Source organism: Oryx dammah, unplaced genomic scaffold (assembly GCF_014754425.2).
Source record: "Oryx dammah isolate SB20612 unplaced genomic scaffold, SCBI_Odam_1.1 HiC_scaffold_2, whole genome shotgun sequence".
Lineage (NCBI taxonomy): Eukaryota > Metazoa > Chordata > Mammalia > Artiodactyla > Bovidae > Oryx > Oryx dammah.
In genome coordinates, this window is record NW_024070186.1 from 14,143,921 (window position 1) to 14,163,550 (window position 19,630).

General features: G+C 50.7%; 1 protein-coding gene across 4 annotated transcripts in view; it reads right to left on the bottom strand.

Moving 5' to 3' along the window:
* Positions 1–9,858: 9,858 nt before the first annotated feature.
* PKNOX1 (PBX/knotted 1 homeobox 1) overlaps positions 9,859–19,630 on the bottom strand; it is a 45,188-nt gene continuing 35,416 nt past the window's right edge. For all 4 annotated transcript variants that reach the window (XM_040267133.1, XM_040267122.1, XM_040267126.1 and 1 more), the window contains 3 exons: positions 15,986–16,062; positions 13,696–13,868; positions 9,859–12,983 (listed from right to left, as the gene is read on the bottom strand). In XM_040267133.1, coding sequence (XP_040123067.1) covers positions 12,772–12,983; positions 13,696–13,868; positions 15,986–16,062 — 462 coding nt within the window. In that variant the 3' untranslated portion in view covers positions 9,859–12,771. The remainder of the gene's footprint in view (positions 12,984–13,695; positions 13,869–15,985; positions 16,063–19,630) is intronic.

Genomic DNA, 19,630 nt, shown 5'->3' on the forward strand with positions numbered 1-19,630 from the left:
TCCTTGGCACGTGGGATCTTCCCGGATCAGGATCAAATTCGTGTCTCCTGCATTGGCAGGCGGATTCTTTACCACCTGAGCCTCCAGGGAAGTCCAGACACGAACATTTCTGAACAGAGGCTGATCCTTACAGATCACCGTTGTGAACTGGCCACCGTTCTCGGCATTTCATCTGTATGCATTCAGTTTAGGTCTCGTGACTTAACCTCTGCGCTTCTATGAGACAGAAAGAAACTCACCCCTCTGTTGTGTGAGCTGCTGATACTCTGGGTGTGGGCTGCTCAGAGGGGTGCTTAGGCAGGAGGAGGGGGCAGCTCTGGAGGAAGGGGGCCAAGGCCGGGGTGTGGGCAGCAGGTTCCTTCTGGAGGCTGGGGGGAGGGTCTATCCCAGGCTCTCCTAGCTTCTGGAGGTCTGCTGGCAATTCCTGAGGTTTCTTGGGGTGTAGAAGCATCACTTTGACCTCTGCCTCCAATTCACAGTGTCCTCTCTCTGTACGTGTCTCTTTCCATGTCACCGCCTTTTATAAGGAGCCAGGTCATTGTCTTAGGGCTAATCTAATGACTTCATTTTAATTAACTGCATCTAGAACAGCCTTCGAAGAAGGCAATGGCACCCCACTCCAGTACTCTTGCCTGGAAAATCCCATGGACGAAGGAGCCTGGTGGGCTGCAGTCTATGGTGTCGCTAAGAGTCACACACGACTGAGCGACTTCACTTTCACTTTTCACTTTCATGCATTGGAGAGGGAAATGGCAACCCACTCCGGTGTTCTTGCCTGGAGAATCCCAGGGACGGGGGAGCGTGGTGGGCCGCCATCTATGGGGTCGCACAGAGTCAGACACGACTGACACGACTTAGCAGCAGCAGCAGAATAACCTTATTCCAGATAAGGTCACATTCTGAGGTGCTGGGTTAGGACTTCCGAGGTGCTGGGTTAGGACTTCAGCGTGGATTTGGAGGGGACTCAGTCAGACCCCGACAGCCCCGGACACAGTTTCCTAGTGTTGGGACAGCTCCACCCTGACAAGCATTGGGTCCTACAGAAAGCAGAGTCAACACCCAGCTCAGGCTGGGTTGGAATCCTGACTGCAGGGTCCTTGGGCAGGTTGCCCTGATCTCCAGTCTATAAGAAGGAGATAAGATCAACACCACAGGTATGGAATCAAGTCAAACGCGATCAGGCCCACCCACTGTCTGGTAAGTCTCAGCATGGTAATAGCACCACCCCTCTCCCTTGACCCTCTTCCCTGTCTCTCCCTCCTCTGGGCTCTGCCCCGTGGGACAGGGCTCCGTGCTCACATGTACTCATTTCCTAGGACTTGCACATCTTTGAGGCTTACGTTAACCCATCAGTGTGTGATGGGGCTGAATCCAGACTCTTCTGGGAGCAGTTCCAAAAGCTAGTTATTTGAGAACAGATTTTTAAAACTCAGTTGAGAGCCTGATCCTCCTTGTATCTATTCCTGAGACTATCTGTCTCCCTCTTCCACCCATTATTGAGAAACGGGACCCCAGAAACCCAGAAGGTCTCCAACCAATCAGCATGGATTAAGTTTTTTGGAAAGCATGCTTTGACATGATTACTAAGAGCAATCGTTTGTGTGGGGCTGTCACCTCCAACCACTGTTCCTCTGGATGAAGGGCCTCCTCAGGGGTGAAGAGCTGGCTAATGAGAGAGCTCTGTGGCTGTTTGCTAGCACTGGGGAAATAGTTAAGTTTCTTTTCTGCAGGACTTCTCAGAGCCTTTAATATGCTAATGAGCATCGAGACTCTCTGTGAAAGTGAAAAAGTTAATTATGTCCAACTCTTTGGGATCCCATGGACAGAGGAGCCAGGATTCTCCAGGCAAGAATACTAGAGTGGGTTGCATTCCCTTCTCCAGGGGATCTTTCCAACCCAGGGATCAAATCCAGGTCTCCCACATTGTAGGCAGATTCTTTACTGTCTGAGCCATGAGGAAGCTGGTTCAAGACTCTGTGTATCAGCTATAATTCAGTTCTCCTGCAAGTGACAGAAACCCCAGATGACAATGGCTCCATTCAAGTTAGAGGAGTTTATTTCTCTCTCACTGAATCACAGTGCAGAGGCCAGCAGTTCCATCATCAGCAGAAACCTAACACCTTTCTAACTTGCCACTCTTGCATTTGCAACATAGGCTTCTACCTCATGATCCCAGAGGGCTGCTGATGCACCAGCCATTATGTGTAGGTTCCATTGAGCAGGGCAAAGGGGATAAAGAGGGTGACCTCTTCCTTTTGTCACATTTCCACTTGGGGCCTACTGGTTGATCCATCTGCCAACACAACAGTGCAACTTTGGGGGAATTTGAAAAAGGCAGTTCCTCTGCCAGACACAGCCGGAAGGACACACAGCTTGACAAGGCCACAGTGCCTTTGTGCAAACTGGAAAAATGGTGAATTAGTCCATCACTATCCTTTCTTGAGGCAGACCTGGGACACAGCCCTGTGCTGGGGACCGTCTAGGTTAAGCAGAGGGTATGTTCTCTAGGCCCACCATCTCTGCTCCAAACTCTCACACTGGGCACAGCTGACATTAGTATGGGAGGCTGCCCTGCCCCCTGACCTGAATATGGGAACACAGCCAATCTTAGCTGCAAGGGAGGCTAGGAAGTGGAATCTTTATTCAGTGGCCACAGGCTCAGCGTAAAATAGGGGTGTTGTTCCAAAGAAGTCCTAAGGAAGAAGAAAGTAGGGTGCTGGTTTGAGTCTGCCACACCCTCACCCCAGGAACCCTTTAAAATGAAACCCCAAATGACAGACAGCTGGCTCAGGACACTGGGGTCCCAGAGGACAAGCTGGTGGAGTACCTTGGGTCCAAATCCATGGTTGTTCCACACAGCTAATGGACCTTCCCTGCTGGGGCAGTGGGCATGGGTCACACTTGGTGGTACCCAGCAGGAAGGGGTCTTCCTGGGCTGTGGTTGCCTTATCTCATGACTCACATCCTGGGGGGAATCCAAGTCTACCTCCAACCTCTAGACCAGAGCAGCAGTCACTCCCTCATCAACCCAGGCAGCTAGGGTGCAGGCCCCAAGACACTTGGAGGAAGAGACCAGGACCAGGGCCCGGGCCACCAGGAGGGAGGGCGATGTGGAGCTTCTCCACAGGGTCTGGCTGGCATGCAGAGGGCAGTGCCGCCCCATCCCTGGTGTGACCAGCTGTGGGTGGGCGGCCAGTCTGAGCCTGCCTCCAGCTTCCTGTCTGTCAGTCAGGCCCCCAGGTGGTTCCCCTTCTGAACAAGGACCAGGCTGTGTGGGTCACGGCAGGAGCCCTGAGGTGGCGCGGCCCCTCCACTGCACTGCCAGGGATGGCTGGGTTTCCATCCTGCCCGTGTTCTCCGTCACAGCTGAGCACAGGGTGAGTTCCAGGAGAACGCACACTTCCTGGAGCCAAGCCAGTCGGAGAAGGAAGCAGCCGTCCTCCATGTCAGTCTGGGAGGGACTGGGAGGACTCCTGTCCCTGTTAACACAGAAATACTATCTTCAGCAGAAATACGGTCCCAAATATTCATTGGAAAGACTGATGCTGAAGCTGAAGTGCGAATACTTGGGCCACCTGATGCAAAGAGCCAACCCATTGGAAGAGACCCTGATGGGAAAGATTGAAGGCAGGAAGAAAAGGGGATGACAGAGGATGAGATGGTTGGATGGCATCATCAATTTCAGTGGACATGAGTTTGAGCAAACTCTGGGAGATAGTGATGGACAGGGAAGCCTGGCGTGCTGCTGTCCACGGGGTCGCAAGGAGTCGGACACGACTGAGCAACTGAACAACTGTCTGCAGTGCCTCATTCATTAGAATACTGGCGTGGCACACATGCCTCCACATGGACGTCAGTATCAAGAGAGAAGAAGCAGTGAGGGGTGCTGGGCATCCTTGCCCCCTTCCCAGGCAGTGGGCCTCTGCCAGCTCCAGACCGGGGGAAACCAGACTTAGACAATCCCTGGGGAAGGTGGCCTGACAGCAAGGGCCTTAAATACTCCCCACATCCCTCCCTCACCAGGTAGCACTGAGCTCCCACCAGGGATCAGGTCCTGGAGCTTCCTTGCTCAGGGGAGGAGTCATACAAGAAATAAAACACCTGGAGACGGCTAGAGAGCAACAGAGGACAGATAAAAAGTACAGTGTACTCATGGACAAGAATTCAGACGCGAACATCCTGACACACGGATGAATGTGCAGGACGTGATGCCGAGGGAAGTAAGCTGGTCACAGAAGGATAAACACCGAATGGTCCCACTCACAGAGGCCCCTGGGGGAGTCAGCTTCCCAGAGACAGGAAGTGAGAATAGTGGGGGCCAGGGGCAGAGTTGGGGTGATGGGAAATGAAATAAATTGTGCATTCATGGTAAATGTTATGATATGTGTACTTTACCACAATTTCACAAAGAAAGGAAAATCAAGGAAAGGGTTGAAGAGCCCCAGGGGGTCAGAATGGCCACATATCCCAACAGATGGGCAGGACTGCCCAGTAGATGGCAAAGGAAGAGCCCAGCAGGCCAAGGCACAGCCAGTGCAAAGGCCCTGGTGTGGGAGAAGCTCTCCAAGTCAGGGGAGGGGCCGGGGCACCAGGTTCAGAGCTGAGTCTGAGGGTGGCCCCTCCGTGGAGGTGCCCAGCACAGTGTCTCCTGCAGGAGCATATGTGCCCTGCTCTGCGCAGCACACCCAGCTTCATCACCGTGCTGCCCGGATGGCTGGGGTGGAAGTCCCCTGCCCATCTGCCGCCTCCGTCAGATCACCAGCATCTCAGGCAGGGCAGGGCCTCCTGCGGCCTCAGCGAAGGCAGTGCATGGCCGGGTGTGCTCTTGACAGGCGGGGGATGAGTAACCAAGCCGGGAGGGAGAGGGGGCGGGAGGCAGAGCTTCCTTGTGGCACGTCCCTCATGGCCTAGTCAGGCTCAAGACGGCACCGCAGAGTCAAAGGTAAACTTTACACCCTGGATGAGGCAGGTGTCTGCTGGAGGAGCTAGGTCCCTGGCAAGATGGGTCATGGGCACTCCAGCCCTTTCGGTGCTTTTCTGGAGCCCAACACCAACATGGGGGAAGGCTAGTAGCTGGATCCAGAACCAGCATCAAGATTAACGTGACTCGCTCTTCTCCTGGGTCCATGGTGCCTGACATGGTGGAGGAGAGGAGGCCCCGCTCAGCACGGCGGAGCACAGGGGCAGAGGCCACTCAGGTGGGTATCCCCAGCACCGTCAGGCAATGGGGATGTCCCTCTGCTCACGCTTCCCATGTGCAGCAGCCACCCTGACTCAGGGCACAGCTCCCAGTGTCTGCAGCGTCACCTGCCCATGTGTGTTAGGAGGCGGATGCTGTGCCTGGAACCACTGCAGGTGGCCTGGGCTTCCTTACACATGGTGGCTGGGACCCAAGGGCGCGTGTCCTGAGAGGTAGATTTCCAGAGGATGAAGGCCACGTTTGTTCTGACCTCGGACCCCAGCGACACAAACGTTGCCTTCTGTCCTGACATCAAGAGGGCAACAGACCTCACCCGGTTCCCAGAAAGGGCGACCTGCTTGGAGGACGAAGTTCTAGAAGAGCATCAGGACCTGGAAATACTGTTGTGCCCACTGGGAAACTCACCTGCTGAGAGCCCACAGCTGCAAAGAGTAACATCCCAGTGCAAAGAGCCAGGATCTATTGGCTTTAGGTCACTCGACAATAAGGGGATCATCAGACAGCCCCTTCAACACTGAATAAAAGCGATTTCTGAATCCCAGGGACAGGGGAGCCTGGTGGGCTGCCGTCTATGGGGTCGCGCAGAGTTGGACACGACTGAAGCGACTTAGCAGCAGTAGCATAGTTTTTCCCCTTCTTGATTCTCACATTTAATTCCTGGCCTCTGGTGCAAAGAGCTCGCTGTGCATGCCGCCCATCACCCTCAATTTGGACAAGGCCCCACCTCATCTGAGATTGGCTGGTCCTCAGGACCCACTCACTCCTAATGCCCTCTCTCCTGGGCATCCTTCCTGGGGTGTGTGCCTTTGGAAAGGCACAATCCTTGAAAAATAGCATTTTCTACATTCCTTATTTACCTAAACGGGATGGTGAAATGGCTCTGGTTTGACTTCCTTTTTCTCCACTCACTGGTCTTAAAATCTTGTTTTCAGTATCTGTTTTGAGGCTCACTTCCATTTCGGATGTAGAAGCCATGAGAACACTACTCACAGCCTATCAGCAAAGTGGAGGATCCTCAAGATCTTTAACTCTTCTTGAGCTCAGAGAGCTGAGGCTGCGAGGCAACCAGGTGACTGAATTCTGAAGAGGGACAAGCCCCTCCAAGTCAGGTGGGGGTGGGGCACAGACTCGGGAGGGGGCAGGTACAAAGGAGGCAGCCTGGCCTTTGAGGACCAGCCCCCGCATCATCTCACAGGCGTGCAGGATGGGACTGAAGAGACCCCTCAACCCCCAGGGTGAACCGGCATGAAACCCCACCCACCACCCCGACCCGACCCTCCTTTGAAGCGAAAACCTTAATCTAATGGGGGAGGAAACTGGCCCCCCACCCCAGGCAACCTGGGTGAAGACTGCTGCTTCTGGGTAGGAGTGGGTAACCTTTTGGCCCCAGGCCCCCACCCTGATACATGGCAGAGGCAGGAGAGACCAGACCACTGGCCAGGCTGACCCTGGAGGCCCAGGACACAGGACTTGCTCAAGATCAGAACATCTTCCTCCACCCAGGGTGGGGGGACAAGAGCAGAGACACCGCCCACCCCAGGGCGGGGACAGGTGCACAGGGCCGACTGAATGCCGGAGGCAGGGCAGGAACACGGAGGGAGACCTTCTGGCAGGAGGACTCTGAAGCCCATGAAAGCCACGCTGAAACTAAACCCACACCCAGCTCGTCAGCTCAGCAGACAGACTCAGCCCCACACTGCGGGCCCACTGGAGGGGGCCCAGGACTCTTGGCCTTGGTCTCTGTTGTTCTATAGAAAGCATCTGGCATTTGGTCAGGAGTCAGGAGATACAGTGAAGAGAAAACCACCCATCCTCAGAACCAGACCTGAGAGTACCTGCCTGCCACCCATTCTCCATTAACTGCACGGCCGCTCCATTCGGCAGGGACCCCAGGGTGCTTCTGTGACTCTCACCACCACAGACAGCACCCACCTGCATCGCTGTAGGTCCCATGTGACCCTGCAGGAGCCTTCTAGTGAAGCCTGTAGGACCAGAGTCCAGCTTCATTTCCTTGGGGACCACTAGGTTCCATGACAACCGCCCCAGCAATGCTCCCATCAGCAGCAACCAACAGCAGGGCCACCCGCTAACAGTAGGGCCAGATAAACTGCCATCTCACAGGTCTCCAAGTATGTGTCTCTGATGAGGCCATGGCCCAGAACATCTTCATGCACTTGTTGGCCACGTAGCTTTTCTTTTCAGGGAACTATTAAGATCCTCTGCCGTTTTCTCCTGATTTCCAACAATTCTCCCTTAACCCTAAATGTGAACTCCTTGCCAGCTTTAGCATTAAAAGAGAGAGGGAGGAGGCTTCCTCCCAGATGGTCGCCCGTTCACAGTCCAGGCGCTCCTTCTCCTGATGTGGCTGCATCTCCCAGGGCCTCCCCCGATGACTCACATGTGTCTCGTGGGTCTTCTTCACCCTGAGTAGCTATGACCAGCTCCCACGCTACCTTCTCCTGGCTTCACGCCCCCACCCCAGGACCCCTGCATCTGGCTTGGCCCTGGCCCCACTACTGTGAGGCTGCTCTGATCAAAGCCACCCTGGTTCCCATCCAGTGTCCTGCACACTCAGCTCCTCCTCTGAACTCTCCCCTCTGGCTTCACTCCCTGCAACATTTCCTCCAGCTCTATGGCTGTCCTCCTGCCAACAGAACTCTGGCTGGAAAACTCAGGTCTACACTCAGAGAGCACACACTACTGAGGGCTTCACCTCTTATCTCTGACATGGACTGATTGTGGTGTTAATATTGGAAGGAAACTGAGTTAACGTGAAACAAAATATGTTTAATATACCCGATTTTTTTCTACCAACCATTTTCTAAAGATGTATAAGCAACTAAAGCCACTAATTTCATTAAAATGTTCCTTTTCAGAGATACTGGAATCAAAGAATTCCTGCTTTATCCCTGTATATTAAACCCATCGTTGGCTTTTACAGATTGCACTTTTTTTTAATGTATCTTTTTCTCCTCCATTTATTTAATTTTTTGGCTTCACCTGGTATGGCTTGTGCGATTTTAGCTCCCTGACCAGGGATGGAGTCTGGACCCTGAGCAGTGAAAGCACTGAACCCTAACCAGGGGACCCCCAGGGATTCCCCCCAGGCCCGTTTTGGGTTGTTTCAACAGTGATATAAAAAGTAGGAGCACTTGTATGAGACAATGCCTCAATACCATTTGTATGTAAATTACTCACCAAATCATTTAGTTAAGAAACACTAACTAGTTATTTTTAGACCAATTAGAGATGAGACAGACCGGGACCCTGCTTTGCTGAGGCCGGACCTGGGCCTGGGGATCAGTGTGATGAGCAGAGTGGTCACTGGAAGCTGGCTGTAGGCTGAGACGCCTGCCCCCTAAGGTGGCATTCATTGTCATTAAGCGATAGCTCTACTGTTTAACGAATTTTAGTTTAAAAATGGTATAGAGATCTTAGGTCTTAGTGAAAATAAGAGGGTCTGTCTGTAAAATGGCAAAAATGATTTATGCTAAGAATTTCTTTTTAGAGGGTATAGAGCACAGCACATGGGCTAAACATAATATTCATTATTTAGGACACCTGCATAATGCAACAGAATGCAAAACACTGAATATTTGGCCCAAATACAGTTATTTTCAGGATTTGCCAGGTCATTGCTTTTTAAGAATTCTGTTTATTTTTGGCCGTGCTGGGTCTTTGTTGCTGTGCTCGGGCTTTCTCTATTAACAGCTGCGGTGCGCACATTTCTCATTACAGTGGGTCCTGTTGCAGCATGGGCCCTGGGCACATGGGCTTAGCTGCTCCTTGCTATGTGCAATCTTCCTGAAGCAGGGATCCATCCCAGGTCCCCTGCATTGGCAGGTGGATCCTTAACCACTGGACCACTGAGGCAATCCCCAGATTTTTATGTACTCGTTTCTCTTTTGAGAGAATATTATTAGTCAAGTATTACTTTGAGCTACACTAAACCAACTTCTTGATATGAAGGAAGCACTTAGGGGCTGTAGGCAGGGCCAAGGTCTCACTGGGTGAAATTTCACGCCCACCCTCTCGCCTCTGACCTAAAGGAGTTGGAGACAGAACAGGGTGACTGTCTTCTGTCAAACCGATGAGAAGCGTGTCTTAAAACAACACACTTCACCGCTGTCATTCCTCACTCCAGCCAAGTCCACAATTTTACATGCACTTAAAAAAATACTTTAGTCTGCAAACTTAAGCCTCTACGTACAAACCTTAGCCTCTACGTATAAACAGTTTGGCAGTTAAAATTCTCTAACAGTGGTTTAATGGACTCTTCAGAGCAACCGGGAATTTCTTGGCAGGAAATTTCACATTATGAACTACAAAAGGTAATACCTTACCAATGAATTGTTTTCTTCTCATTACTATCAGAATAATTAGATTTATGGTGAACTACAATAAAAAACAAACTGAAGCTTTCCTTTTTTTTTTTTTCCTGGAAAACCAGTGACTACCTCAAGAAACTTAGAAAACATTCTTGAAGATGCAAATGGGCCTGAGTGCTCCAGGGTGGTGCAATCCTAATTTTTTAGAATCTGTGGGGATCACAACAAAACCCAAGTGTCACCAGCAAACATGTCAACATCTGAATGTTGTCCTTAAAATAGAAAAGCATCTGTGGTGACATGAGTTTTGGAAAATAAAACGTCCATGAAGCATGTTTCTGTTTTTAATTTTTTTGCTTTGATAAATCAGTTGCTTCACAAAAATCCCTTTCAAAGACAACAATCCAAGAAAACATTGTTACAGCATTCACATTTAAAGATTGTCAGTTCACAGACCAGACAGAACTAAATTAGGAGAGGGTGGCAGGGTTTTTTTTTCTGTCCCTAACTGCCAGAGGCGGGCCGTTCTCGCCTTCCTGGGATGTCTGAGCTTGTCTGAAAGAAAAAGTGCTCCCCCACTTTCTCGCCCTGGTAAGAGTCAGGTCAGGTCGTAGGCAGGTTATGTGGAGAAGACTCTGGGACTCGGGCCACGGCGACTCCAGCATCAGGGCCCTGTGGTCTTTGAGTGAGCTGGGGCCGTGGCCCACCTTACGTTGCACGCTGGACACACACTTACACTGTTTTATTTCTGGAATCAGAACACGAAAGCTGCGTTACTCCAGCAGCTGGAGCGTGGCTGGACATGGCCCAGCCATCTGCTACCCGCTCAAGAGCTGAACAGCAGGTAACACGACACGTTCAACCTGGGTTGCAAGACACAGTCAAAACCATCCTTCAGGGAAAAGAATTTAACAAGAGCAAATTCCTTTAAGATGAGAGCTCAGCAGGGTTGTGCTCTCACAGATGCTCTTAAAACCCCAGGGGCTTAGAAATGGGTCTTTATTAGGTGCCAGCTAACTACCAATGTCCCAGACAGTGGCTTATGAACCAAAATAGTCTGCCTGTTGGGTTAAGATCCCATTAGTTACTCATGGGAAGAGCTTGAAATGCCCCCTCTTGAATGATCTTTATCCTAGTCCTCTGAATGTAGCGACCAGGATGCAGACTCCAGCTGCAGGGAGCAGGGACTGCGACCCTAGGCACCGAATGCCGGACCCCAACATGGCCCTGATGTGGCCCCATGTCCAGGCTGCTGAAGCCTGTACAGCCCAAGCCCTGCACCCCGGCTCCAGGAACAGGATTTCTGCTTGGGGAAACTGACCTGGAGTGACACAGGTCGTGGTCACCAACCTGAACCTGAGGTCAGAGGAACAGAGGGAAGCGAGGGAGGGAGGAGGTGGCTGGCCAGCTTCCACAGGGTCTTGTCTTAAATCCTAACTTTGTTGGACTTAAAACAATCTTTCAAACTGGTATAGTTTAAAAGATGTGACTTAAAATATATAAAATTGTTTAAAAGGAACACAATAGCTGCTTAAAAATGTTATTTTCTCCCCCAAAAGAGAGTCAAGTTTTTCTTTTAAATCTCCTGAAATATTTTAAAAGAAATTCCTCTGTATTTCTTGCTTCCTTCTAAGTTATCTAGGAAGTATTCTCTTATGACTAACTTTAATTATTAATAATTTGGGAAGAAAAAGTCAGTTCCAGGAAAAAAATCTGCACTTGCTCGAAACACCCCTGGGGAGCCTTGGTCCACAGTCAATTACTGTCTCTGCTTTTCAGGAACTGACGACCATGAGACTGTCCTTCAGGGCTTCAGGCGTCCCCACTGATGGTGAGGCAGAGACGTCTTCTGTGAAACCAGGTCCTGTTTCCTCTCTGAGAAAAAGCCTCACTTGAAAGTAAACTGGCAGATGCAAATCCAAACCCAGGGAAACAAACCCAGCCTGCTCTGTGGTCCGTCTGGTCACCAGGAGCCGAAGTCCCACCGTTATCCAGATGTGATGTGATCAAGTCAGAGGAAAAACCACCAACCGAGTGATGACGAGCCGCCGCCGCTGCCCCACCCCCAGGCCCTGCGGGTTCCTGTCCGTCCTGCAGTGGACGTGCGCTAATCATGTAACAAAGCCGAGGGTCTGCTCTTTGCCTGCTCTGAGCCGACAGGAGGGACACTTGATAGTAGTTTATGACACATGTTCTATGCATAACATACACTGACCGAAAGCTCCCAAGACAACGCCCAGCTAACACGGCACACCACCACTTGACCGTGGTCAGACTTAAATCAGACAGAAACAGTCAGCAAAAGCTTTTAACTGACCACTGGCTACCACTTCTTAACTTATCTAAGCCCTACTTAGCACATACCTTGAGACGTACATTTAGATAAAGTGTAAATTGCAATCTGAGCAACATATTGACTAAAATTTGAAGATATCAAAATTTCATTAAATAGATGTTTCTTTTATAGTAGAAAATGTGAATTACTACCCTGGGAGAGCAGAGAACCAGAATACTAGCTAACTGGGGGCAGGTTCATCCAATTAGGCCAACTCAGAACATTTCAAATTGAGACAGTCAATAAGTGTGTACTGTTTCTCCTCTAGAATTTACCCTTGACATAGTCATAATCCAATTCATAAGGAATTTATAAAAATAGCTTTTTATCCAATAATTCCAGCAAGGTAAAAATAGGAGTTTCTTTTCATATATAGCAAATGACACAGGCTCACGGAACATGAGGACGGAACCACATTTGAGTCGCAAACATTCACCACAGGTCACATGCGGTTTATTGTGCTGTCATCCGCCTCGCACAGGCGGCCTCCAGGTGCAGAGGCTTCTTCCTAATCCCAGGGCTGACAAGTAAACCAGCCCCCAGAGACCTGCCTTAACCACAGAACGAAATTAAAACTGCATAATTGTTCAGAAAATGGCAGCACTAGTCCTTAATCTAATTAGGGGCTCCTGGGCTTGGGGGGGAGGTGTTTGTCATTCATCACATTTTTAGCGTTAAACCTTTAAAGAATCTCCTTAAAAACACACGCACACACACACACACGTGCATACACACGCACACACACACCTTGAAAGAAGAAGTCGCTGCACCGGCAAAGACGGCCTGGAAGCTTACTATGAAATACAAAAGTGCACTCTTCTATGCCTACATATAAAACATATTAGAAATAAAACTGTGTAAAATGTTTGCTGTGCAAACTATAAAAAGGGGCGCCGGGCGGCCGGGCCCTACTGCAGGGAGTCGCTGTTCTCCAGGACCAGCCCGCCCAGGTGGCTGGGCGCCAGCGCCGCCCCGCCATCCCCCGTGCTGTCCACTGAGTCGTCCTCGCTCTGCTCGGCCATCATCACCTGCTGCACGGCCAACGTGGCCCCGTCCGATGACAGGGACTGCAGGCTGTCCACGTTCATGCTCACCGGTGCGGTGATGGTCACGACGGCCCCTGCAGCACAAAGAGGCGTCACCATGCCATCGGGGTTCAGCCCGCTGGGCTGCGCAGTCTGGCTTCCCCCGGCGGTGTTTCTGGGACCATCCACAGGGATTTAAGGAATGTTTCTAGGATCGTCCCAGATCCTGCAAAGCTAAGCTCTCTGTCTAGAGAGGGTCTGAGGGTCAGGATGGTAAAGGGGACAGATGCCTGGGATGGAAAGCAAGCGTCACACAGAGGACAAGGGACCCAGGGCACAGGGGAGAGGCCACAGGCAGGGGTGGGGGGAACGGAGGTCAGAGGACGGCAGGCCAGTCTGCGAGGGAAAGAGAACACCTGAGACACACTCTCCTGTGCTCCAGCCCAACAGCGGGGAGTGGGGACACCAGGTACCCAGGAGCGGGACGCAGACTAGAGACGCTGGGCCGTGAAGGCTCCGCGCCAGGAGACCGCACAGCTGGATGAAGCCTGAGGGGACACAAAGGGTGAAACCCCAGGCGGTGGGCGCATGGCATGCACATACCCTGCACTGGCGCGGGACGGGCAGAGAGACGGGGGCGGCCTCGGGGGTCTGGCCGCGCACTCCACTCTCCTGGGCACACCTGCGCTGCCGATGGGCACCTGGACCAGCACTGTCCCCACGGTAGACGCAGCAAGACTGCTGTCTGCCCTTGGATTACCGCCTCGCCCGCACCCGCAGGACGGGGTCGCCCAGCCCGGTGCCCACCTTCAGACACAGTCAGCTCACTGGCGGCTGGCTGCGCTGCTCCCGAGGCGATGGAGTCGGGCCAAAACCTCTGGACGGGTCTGTTCTGAGCAGTTTTTTTCTTTGTTTTTGGAGTTTCTGAGCAACTAGAATCCAACATCGGCTGTAGGATTCGTCTTCTTGCGTTGATGAACCTGCGTGAAGGAAATACTCATGTCAAAATGGCCTTTCCAAGGCCCCTGTGGCCTCAACGACAGGCCAGGTGCTTCACAAACCACATGAATGTGACCACGTACTCCCTGCTGTACAAGTGCTTAAGAGTAACACAAAGCACCCCCCCTAAACTTCCAGAGAGTAGGGCTGTTTTTAGAGTAATTCACTTGAATAAAGACAGACTGTCCCACAATGTCTTTTCTCCACACTGATTTATCCATGTCTGTGAACTGGGTATTCATGATGACACGGATGACGCTGTTCAAACTGTGGATGTAATATGCCCTTCCCTAAGGAAGTGGCAGGTTAGAGCAGCAGAACCAGGCTCCCTGCAGCCTCTGGCGCCCGAGGCCCGCAGGCGGTGCGTCTCTGAGAGCCCACCCAGTCAGGCCCTGAATGTGGATAGATGTCCAGCTCTGAGACTGTCTAATTGTGAAATACTAAGATTCAAAAAATTTCCAATTGCCTGAGGACATATTCTAATAATAAATATGAACAGGCTGACACCACAGAGCTTCGTTCAGAGACCATCGCTGGTCCCTGCAGCTGAGCGTGAGCTGGACTGAAGGGTCACAACAGCCCCTCGGCACACCACAGACCCCAGCATGACCTGGGAGGGAAGCCCGCTGCCATCTCTACGTCTGTCTGTCCTTCTCCGTCAAAGCTTCTACGAGGCACAGGCATGAGCTAATGACGGGTGTGTCCAAATTCACTCCAAAATACAATTTTTGCAAATATAAAAAGAAAGTCATAAAAGGTAAAAATAGCCACTAGAAAACTTTAGAAATTTTATAATTTATAAAAGACATGTATTAAATTGTTATTAATTTTAAAAGGAAAAGCTGAGGTCAAACCTTCTAGAAAAGACAATTCTGTTAATAGCACAGAGGAGTGAGTTAGGAGCAGCCGGGGCCCACAGGTGACGAGGCTGACAAGCCACCAATGTCAGCACAGCCAGAGGCAGCGCTCTGCCCTCCGCCCCGCGCCCGTCTGCCAGCCACCGAGCCAAAACTCAGTTTCTAAACGGGACGCTGTGAAGACACTGGCGACTGTGGCAGAGCAAGACCTGACAAAACTCACAGCAACAAACACTCAGAGCCTTTCAACTCTTGGTAACACTCTGCTTAAAAGATCCAACAGGAAGCGATCCAGCACCATGGCTTATAACTAGCACTTAAGTCAAAAATAATAGCTCAAAGGCAAGATAGTAGAAATACTTAATGCCGTGCCAAAGCATACCTCCTGTGTGTATAACTGCACAAAATGAAAAATTTTTATTGCTTACATTGGAATCTACCTGACGTTCAAATTTAAATTTAACAGCTAAAATGAAAATACAACAATGTTTACAAGTGGTAGAAACCGTGTCTTCTTTTACACGTGCCAATGTTGTTAAGCTGAAATCATTCCCTATGTCTGAATGACAAGTAAAATAGTAAGTAAAAAATCAGGCCGATGACTAAAAGCGCGATGCAAGTGCACATTTAGTGACACTCAGTGACACTTCAGTGACACACCCAGCGCCACTCAGTGACATCAGCGCCTCTAACCTAAGGGGAAACACTCGGTCAGGGCCCCAGTGTCCACAGTGACATGTGACACCAGAGCCACAACAGGGTGCCTCCTGTATAAAGTACACGTTTCCCTCTCAGGACCCCTTAGGCCTGCTGTGGGGCAGGAGCCCTGTGGCCGGCCAGCTGGGCGGCTGCCTCCCCACATCATTGTTGAACAAAGGATACAGGGTCTCAAAAGGAGTCGGGGGAGAAGGGGGCCACCAGTGATCAGGTGAACTCACCTCGGCCGTCCACGGCCCAGGGAAACTCATACACAAAACATGGTGGTTTAAGTGGGGGTGCGGGGAGGCCCTGGAGAAACGCATTTCTGACTGAGCGAGGACATCATAGTGAAAAGTCCTTGGGCATCGGTCACAAAACTTAGGTGAAAGTGTGTGCGACTTTTGCTTAAGTGTCCTGCCACCAATTCCAGACTCTGATAACAGAGGAGTGAGCGTGTAATCCCCCCACACCGCACTGTTCGCTGGTGCCAGGATTTCCAGATGTGCTGTTGGCCGCAGTTTCAGAAAGCGGGCGCGTCTTACCAGTTGTTCACTTGGAGTAGTGTCAAGTTGGTCTGAGCAGCAATCTGTTTTTTCTCATCTTCTGTTGGGTACGGATGCTGAAAATAAAAGGAGTGTCATCATGAACTTTACTTTTTAAAAAGGAATTTAAGACCATCCTGGTAAAACAGAAGCACACAAATAATTGTTAGTGAAAACTGGGTGTGAACAGTGCTTTTAGCTAAAACTTAACTTCAGTCTTATATTTTTTCCAGAAATGCCTAAAACAGAATGAAGCCTTTCTCCCAGCTGCCTAAGAACACAGGTGTCGCAGCAGCTGGTGGAAGCCCAGGCAGAGGTGTCGTCGAGACGGGAGTCTGGCTCTAAGGCCACGGGAAGGTAAGAGAGGACGGTAAGAGCACTGGAAGTGGAGGGACTCCAGGGGCTCTGCCAGGTGCTGTTCTAAGCACCCGATACAACTTTTGGTTTATCTATCAGCTTCACAGGTGTCATTTCAGAACCATAAACTGTATCCATTTAAAGCAGATAAATGGCTGCGTTTTGACCCACAGCACAACAGATAATGTGATCACCTGTGTACATCCTACACAGGAATCCACTGATTCTGCACACTCACAGACGAGGAACCCAAGCAGGGCAGGGCACACCCTCCCCATCCTGGGCTGGTGGAACAGGAGGCGGCAGGAAGCGGCCTGGACAGGCTGCCCCAGGCCATCATGTCCAGGTGACACGTTCTGTCACGGGAAATGTGAGCATGAAGCGGACGGGATGCACTGAGGTCACCTAACAGTGTCTGCTAGGCTAACGAGTGCTGTCGGCAGAGAGCTCAGCTGGGGGCTGGGGAAGGGGTGTCTGTTATTTCCTCTTTCTTTCATGGATGACTAGATATGTCACTTAGAAAAAACGGAATTAAACCAGAAGTAAATACAGACACACCTAGGAAATACTGCGGGTTCAGTTCCACCCTACCTCATTAAATCAAACACTGCAATAAATGGGCCACAAATTGTTCTGCTTCCAAAAATGTATATAAGTTGTAGTCCAGTAAGTGTAAGCATTTTGGTCCAAAAAAAAGTACACACCTTAATTAAAAGAAACTTTATTGCTAAAAGTCACTAACCATTCACCTGAGTCGTCAGCAAGTCATGATCTTTTCACAAAAGTCACATCAAAAATGACTGAGATCATCTTAACAAATATAATAATGATGAAAGAGTTTGAAATAAATATTGCGAGAATTACCACAACATGGCCCAGAGACACAGAGTGGCCACATGCTGTCAGGAACAGCACCAACAGATCTGATTCACGCTGAGCTGCCACAAGCCTCCAACTCGCAGAAATCGCGACATCTGAGAAGTGTGATATGCTTGTATCAAAATTCACAGAAGCACCAAAGGAAGGTAATTTCTATCTACAGGAATAACGTGTCCAGAGGTGACTATCGTCCGTATGGGGGACCCGAAAGACATCTACTCTAAAACCTACATGCACTCAAGTCCCTCATTTTGCACCAACCAGGACCTCAGAGAGTGGGCAGTGCCCACAAAGAAGGAGGCGGGAGTGTGCTTCAGTCCTTAAGTGACCATCCTGTGTTGGAAAAATCACTGTGTATCTTGGGGACAATGGAACAGCAGCAGATTCATCTCAGCAGCGCTCCAATGCCTCATACTGACTGACAGTAACTCACTTTCATTCCACAGGAGCGCACATGGAGCCGACTGAGAGCTTCTGGGAACAGAAATATTGTTCTTGTCCTCTAAAAAGCTTATAAAATAAAAAGGTGACAGGAAGCAAGTACACAAACCAGGAAAAGAAAAAGTAACAGCTTCTGCCTAGAGTGTGAGGAAAACCACAAAGGGAGGATAATATTTACAGGAAACGAGGACAAGACATAGAAAATGTTTACACGGGAAAAAAATTGGCATTTAAAAATGAACCTATGAGCAAGGTCTATTTTAGAAATGATTAATACATTAAAGGAAACAACAGGAAAAAACCCAATTCTGTTATGTGTGTAATAGTCCAATAACTACATTACAGATGTACTCACTAGCTGTAATAATCACAGTATTCTTAGAAACACGTACGATCTGCTTTCTCAACAGGTACCTAAGCTTCCTAGTGCTTTGGCCCCCATTCTCCGTGTTAACTAGTTGCACAACCTTCCATCAAATCCACAGGTCCTGATTCACACAACACCTCATTCCCCATTATTATAATGAACATCACTGTGACATTCTAGCCATGAAATCTCCATTTCCTTCTGACTCTTTCTGAGACCAACTTCCCCATGAGGCTGCACTGCGGCAAACAACAGTGTTCTCCTTCCACATGTGTGCGTAAGCTGCGCCCTCCCGCCGGGGCGCAGCGCACAGAGCCTGACGCCAGGCAGAGGAAAGAGGCTTAGCAGGGACCAGGGCCAAGTCCCAGGGGAACACGAGACGACAATCGGGCGCTGGTCTTGGGGCTCCCAGTCGAGGGAGGACAAAGATGCCAAGGAACAACCTTGGCCTTGGCCCAGGTGGCGGGCATCTCTCGGGGGAAAGAGGGACTGTGGAGACCTGAGGGCACCACGGTGCATGGGGCAGAGGCAAGGAGGTGGGGGCAGGGAGGATGCGGCTGCAGGGGGTGATGACGATCGTGATGCCAAGGGGCAGGTCTGGGCCCACCAGCTCAGCTCAGGAGCAGCCCCGGGCAGGACCATGGAAGGAAAACCTCGTGGATGGAAATGTCTGGTAGAGAGGGGCTTCCTGCCAGCCTTCCTGGCCTCCCGCCCCTCTGGATGCCAGAGGCAGCCTCCGCATCTGCCCACAAGCCCCCCGTCCCCCTCTTTCACCTGGACAGGCTGTAACTCAGTGGGTGAGCACTTTCCTACCTCCACCCCCTTCCACCTCCCCCTACCCCTCAAAGGTCAGCCTGTCCTTCCCGACCTAGCAGCTACACCACTGTCACCCCTGAAAACTACTCAGGGTCACCCCCTCTCCTGAGTCAGGGGCATGAAGACTGCAGCTTGGATGGGTCATGAGCGAGTCTTCCCGTGGAATCAACAGACCAAGCTCTGCTTCACAGTCAATAGCCCATCTGCCAACCACTCTGCCCACAAGCTCAACTCCTCACCTCCCTTTCAAATCCAACATACATAAAGTGTTGACAGTGTTAGTTGCTCAGTCGTGTCTGACTCTTTGTGACCCCATGGACTGTAACTCTGCCCATGGAATTCTCCAGGCAGGAATACTGGAGTGGGTTGCCATTTTCTTCTCCAGGGGATCTTCCCAACCCAGGGATCAAACCTGGGTCTCCCACATTGCAGGCAGATTCTTTACAGTCTGAGCCACCAGGGAAGCCCATAACATATATAAAACATAACTATTTTGCAAGGTTTTGCCTGAAAGCACCATTTGTCTGCCCGCTTCTCTAATCAGCCTTACCTCCCCTCCAAGGTACATTCCACAGGCAATTTTTCTCTCAGGCTCAGGCACTGTTAATGCTGGCTGAACTCAGGGATTCCCTCTACTAGTGGTATCCCTGATTGATTTCAGTTTCCTGAAGCCTTTCCTCCAATTCTGTGTAGCCCTCCCTCCTGTCTCGTGGTCTATGCACTATGGACAGTCAACAAAACCGATTCTTAAAACCTGGCCTACCAGCCCATGTAAGTCAATGTTT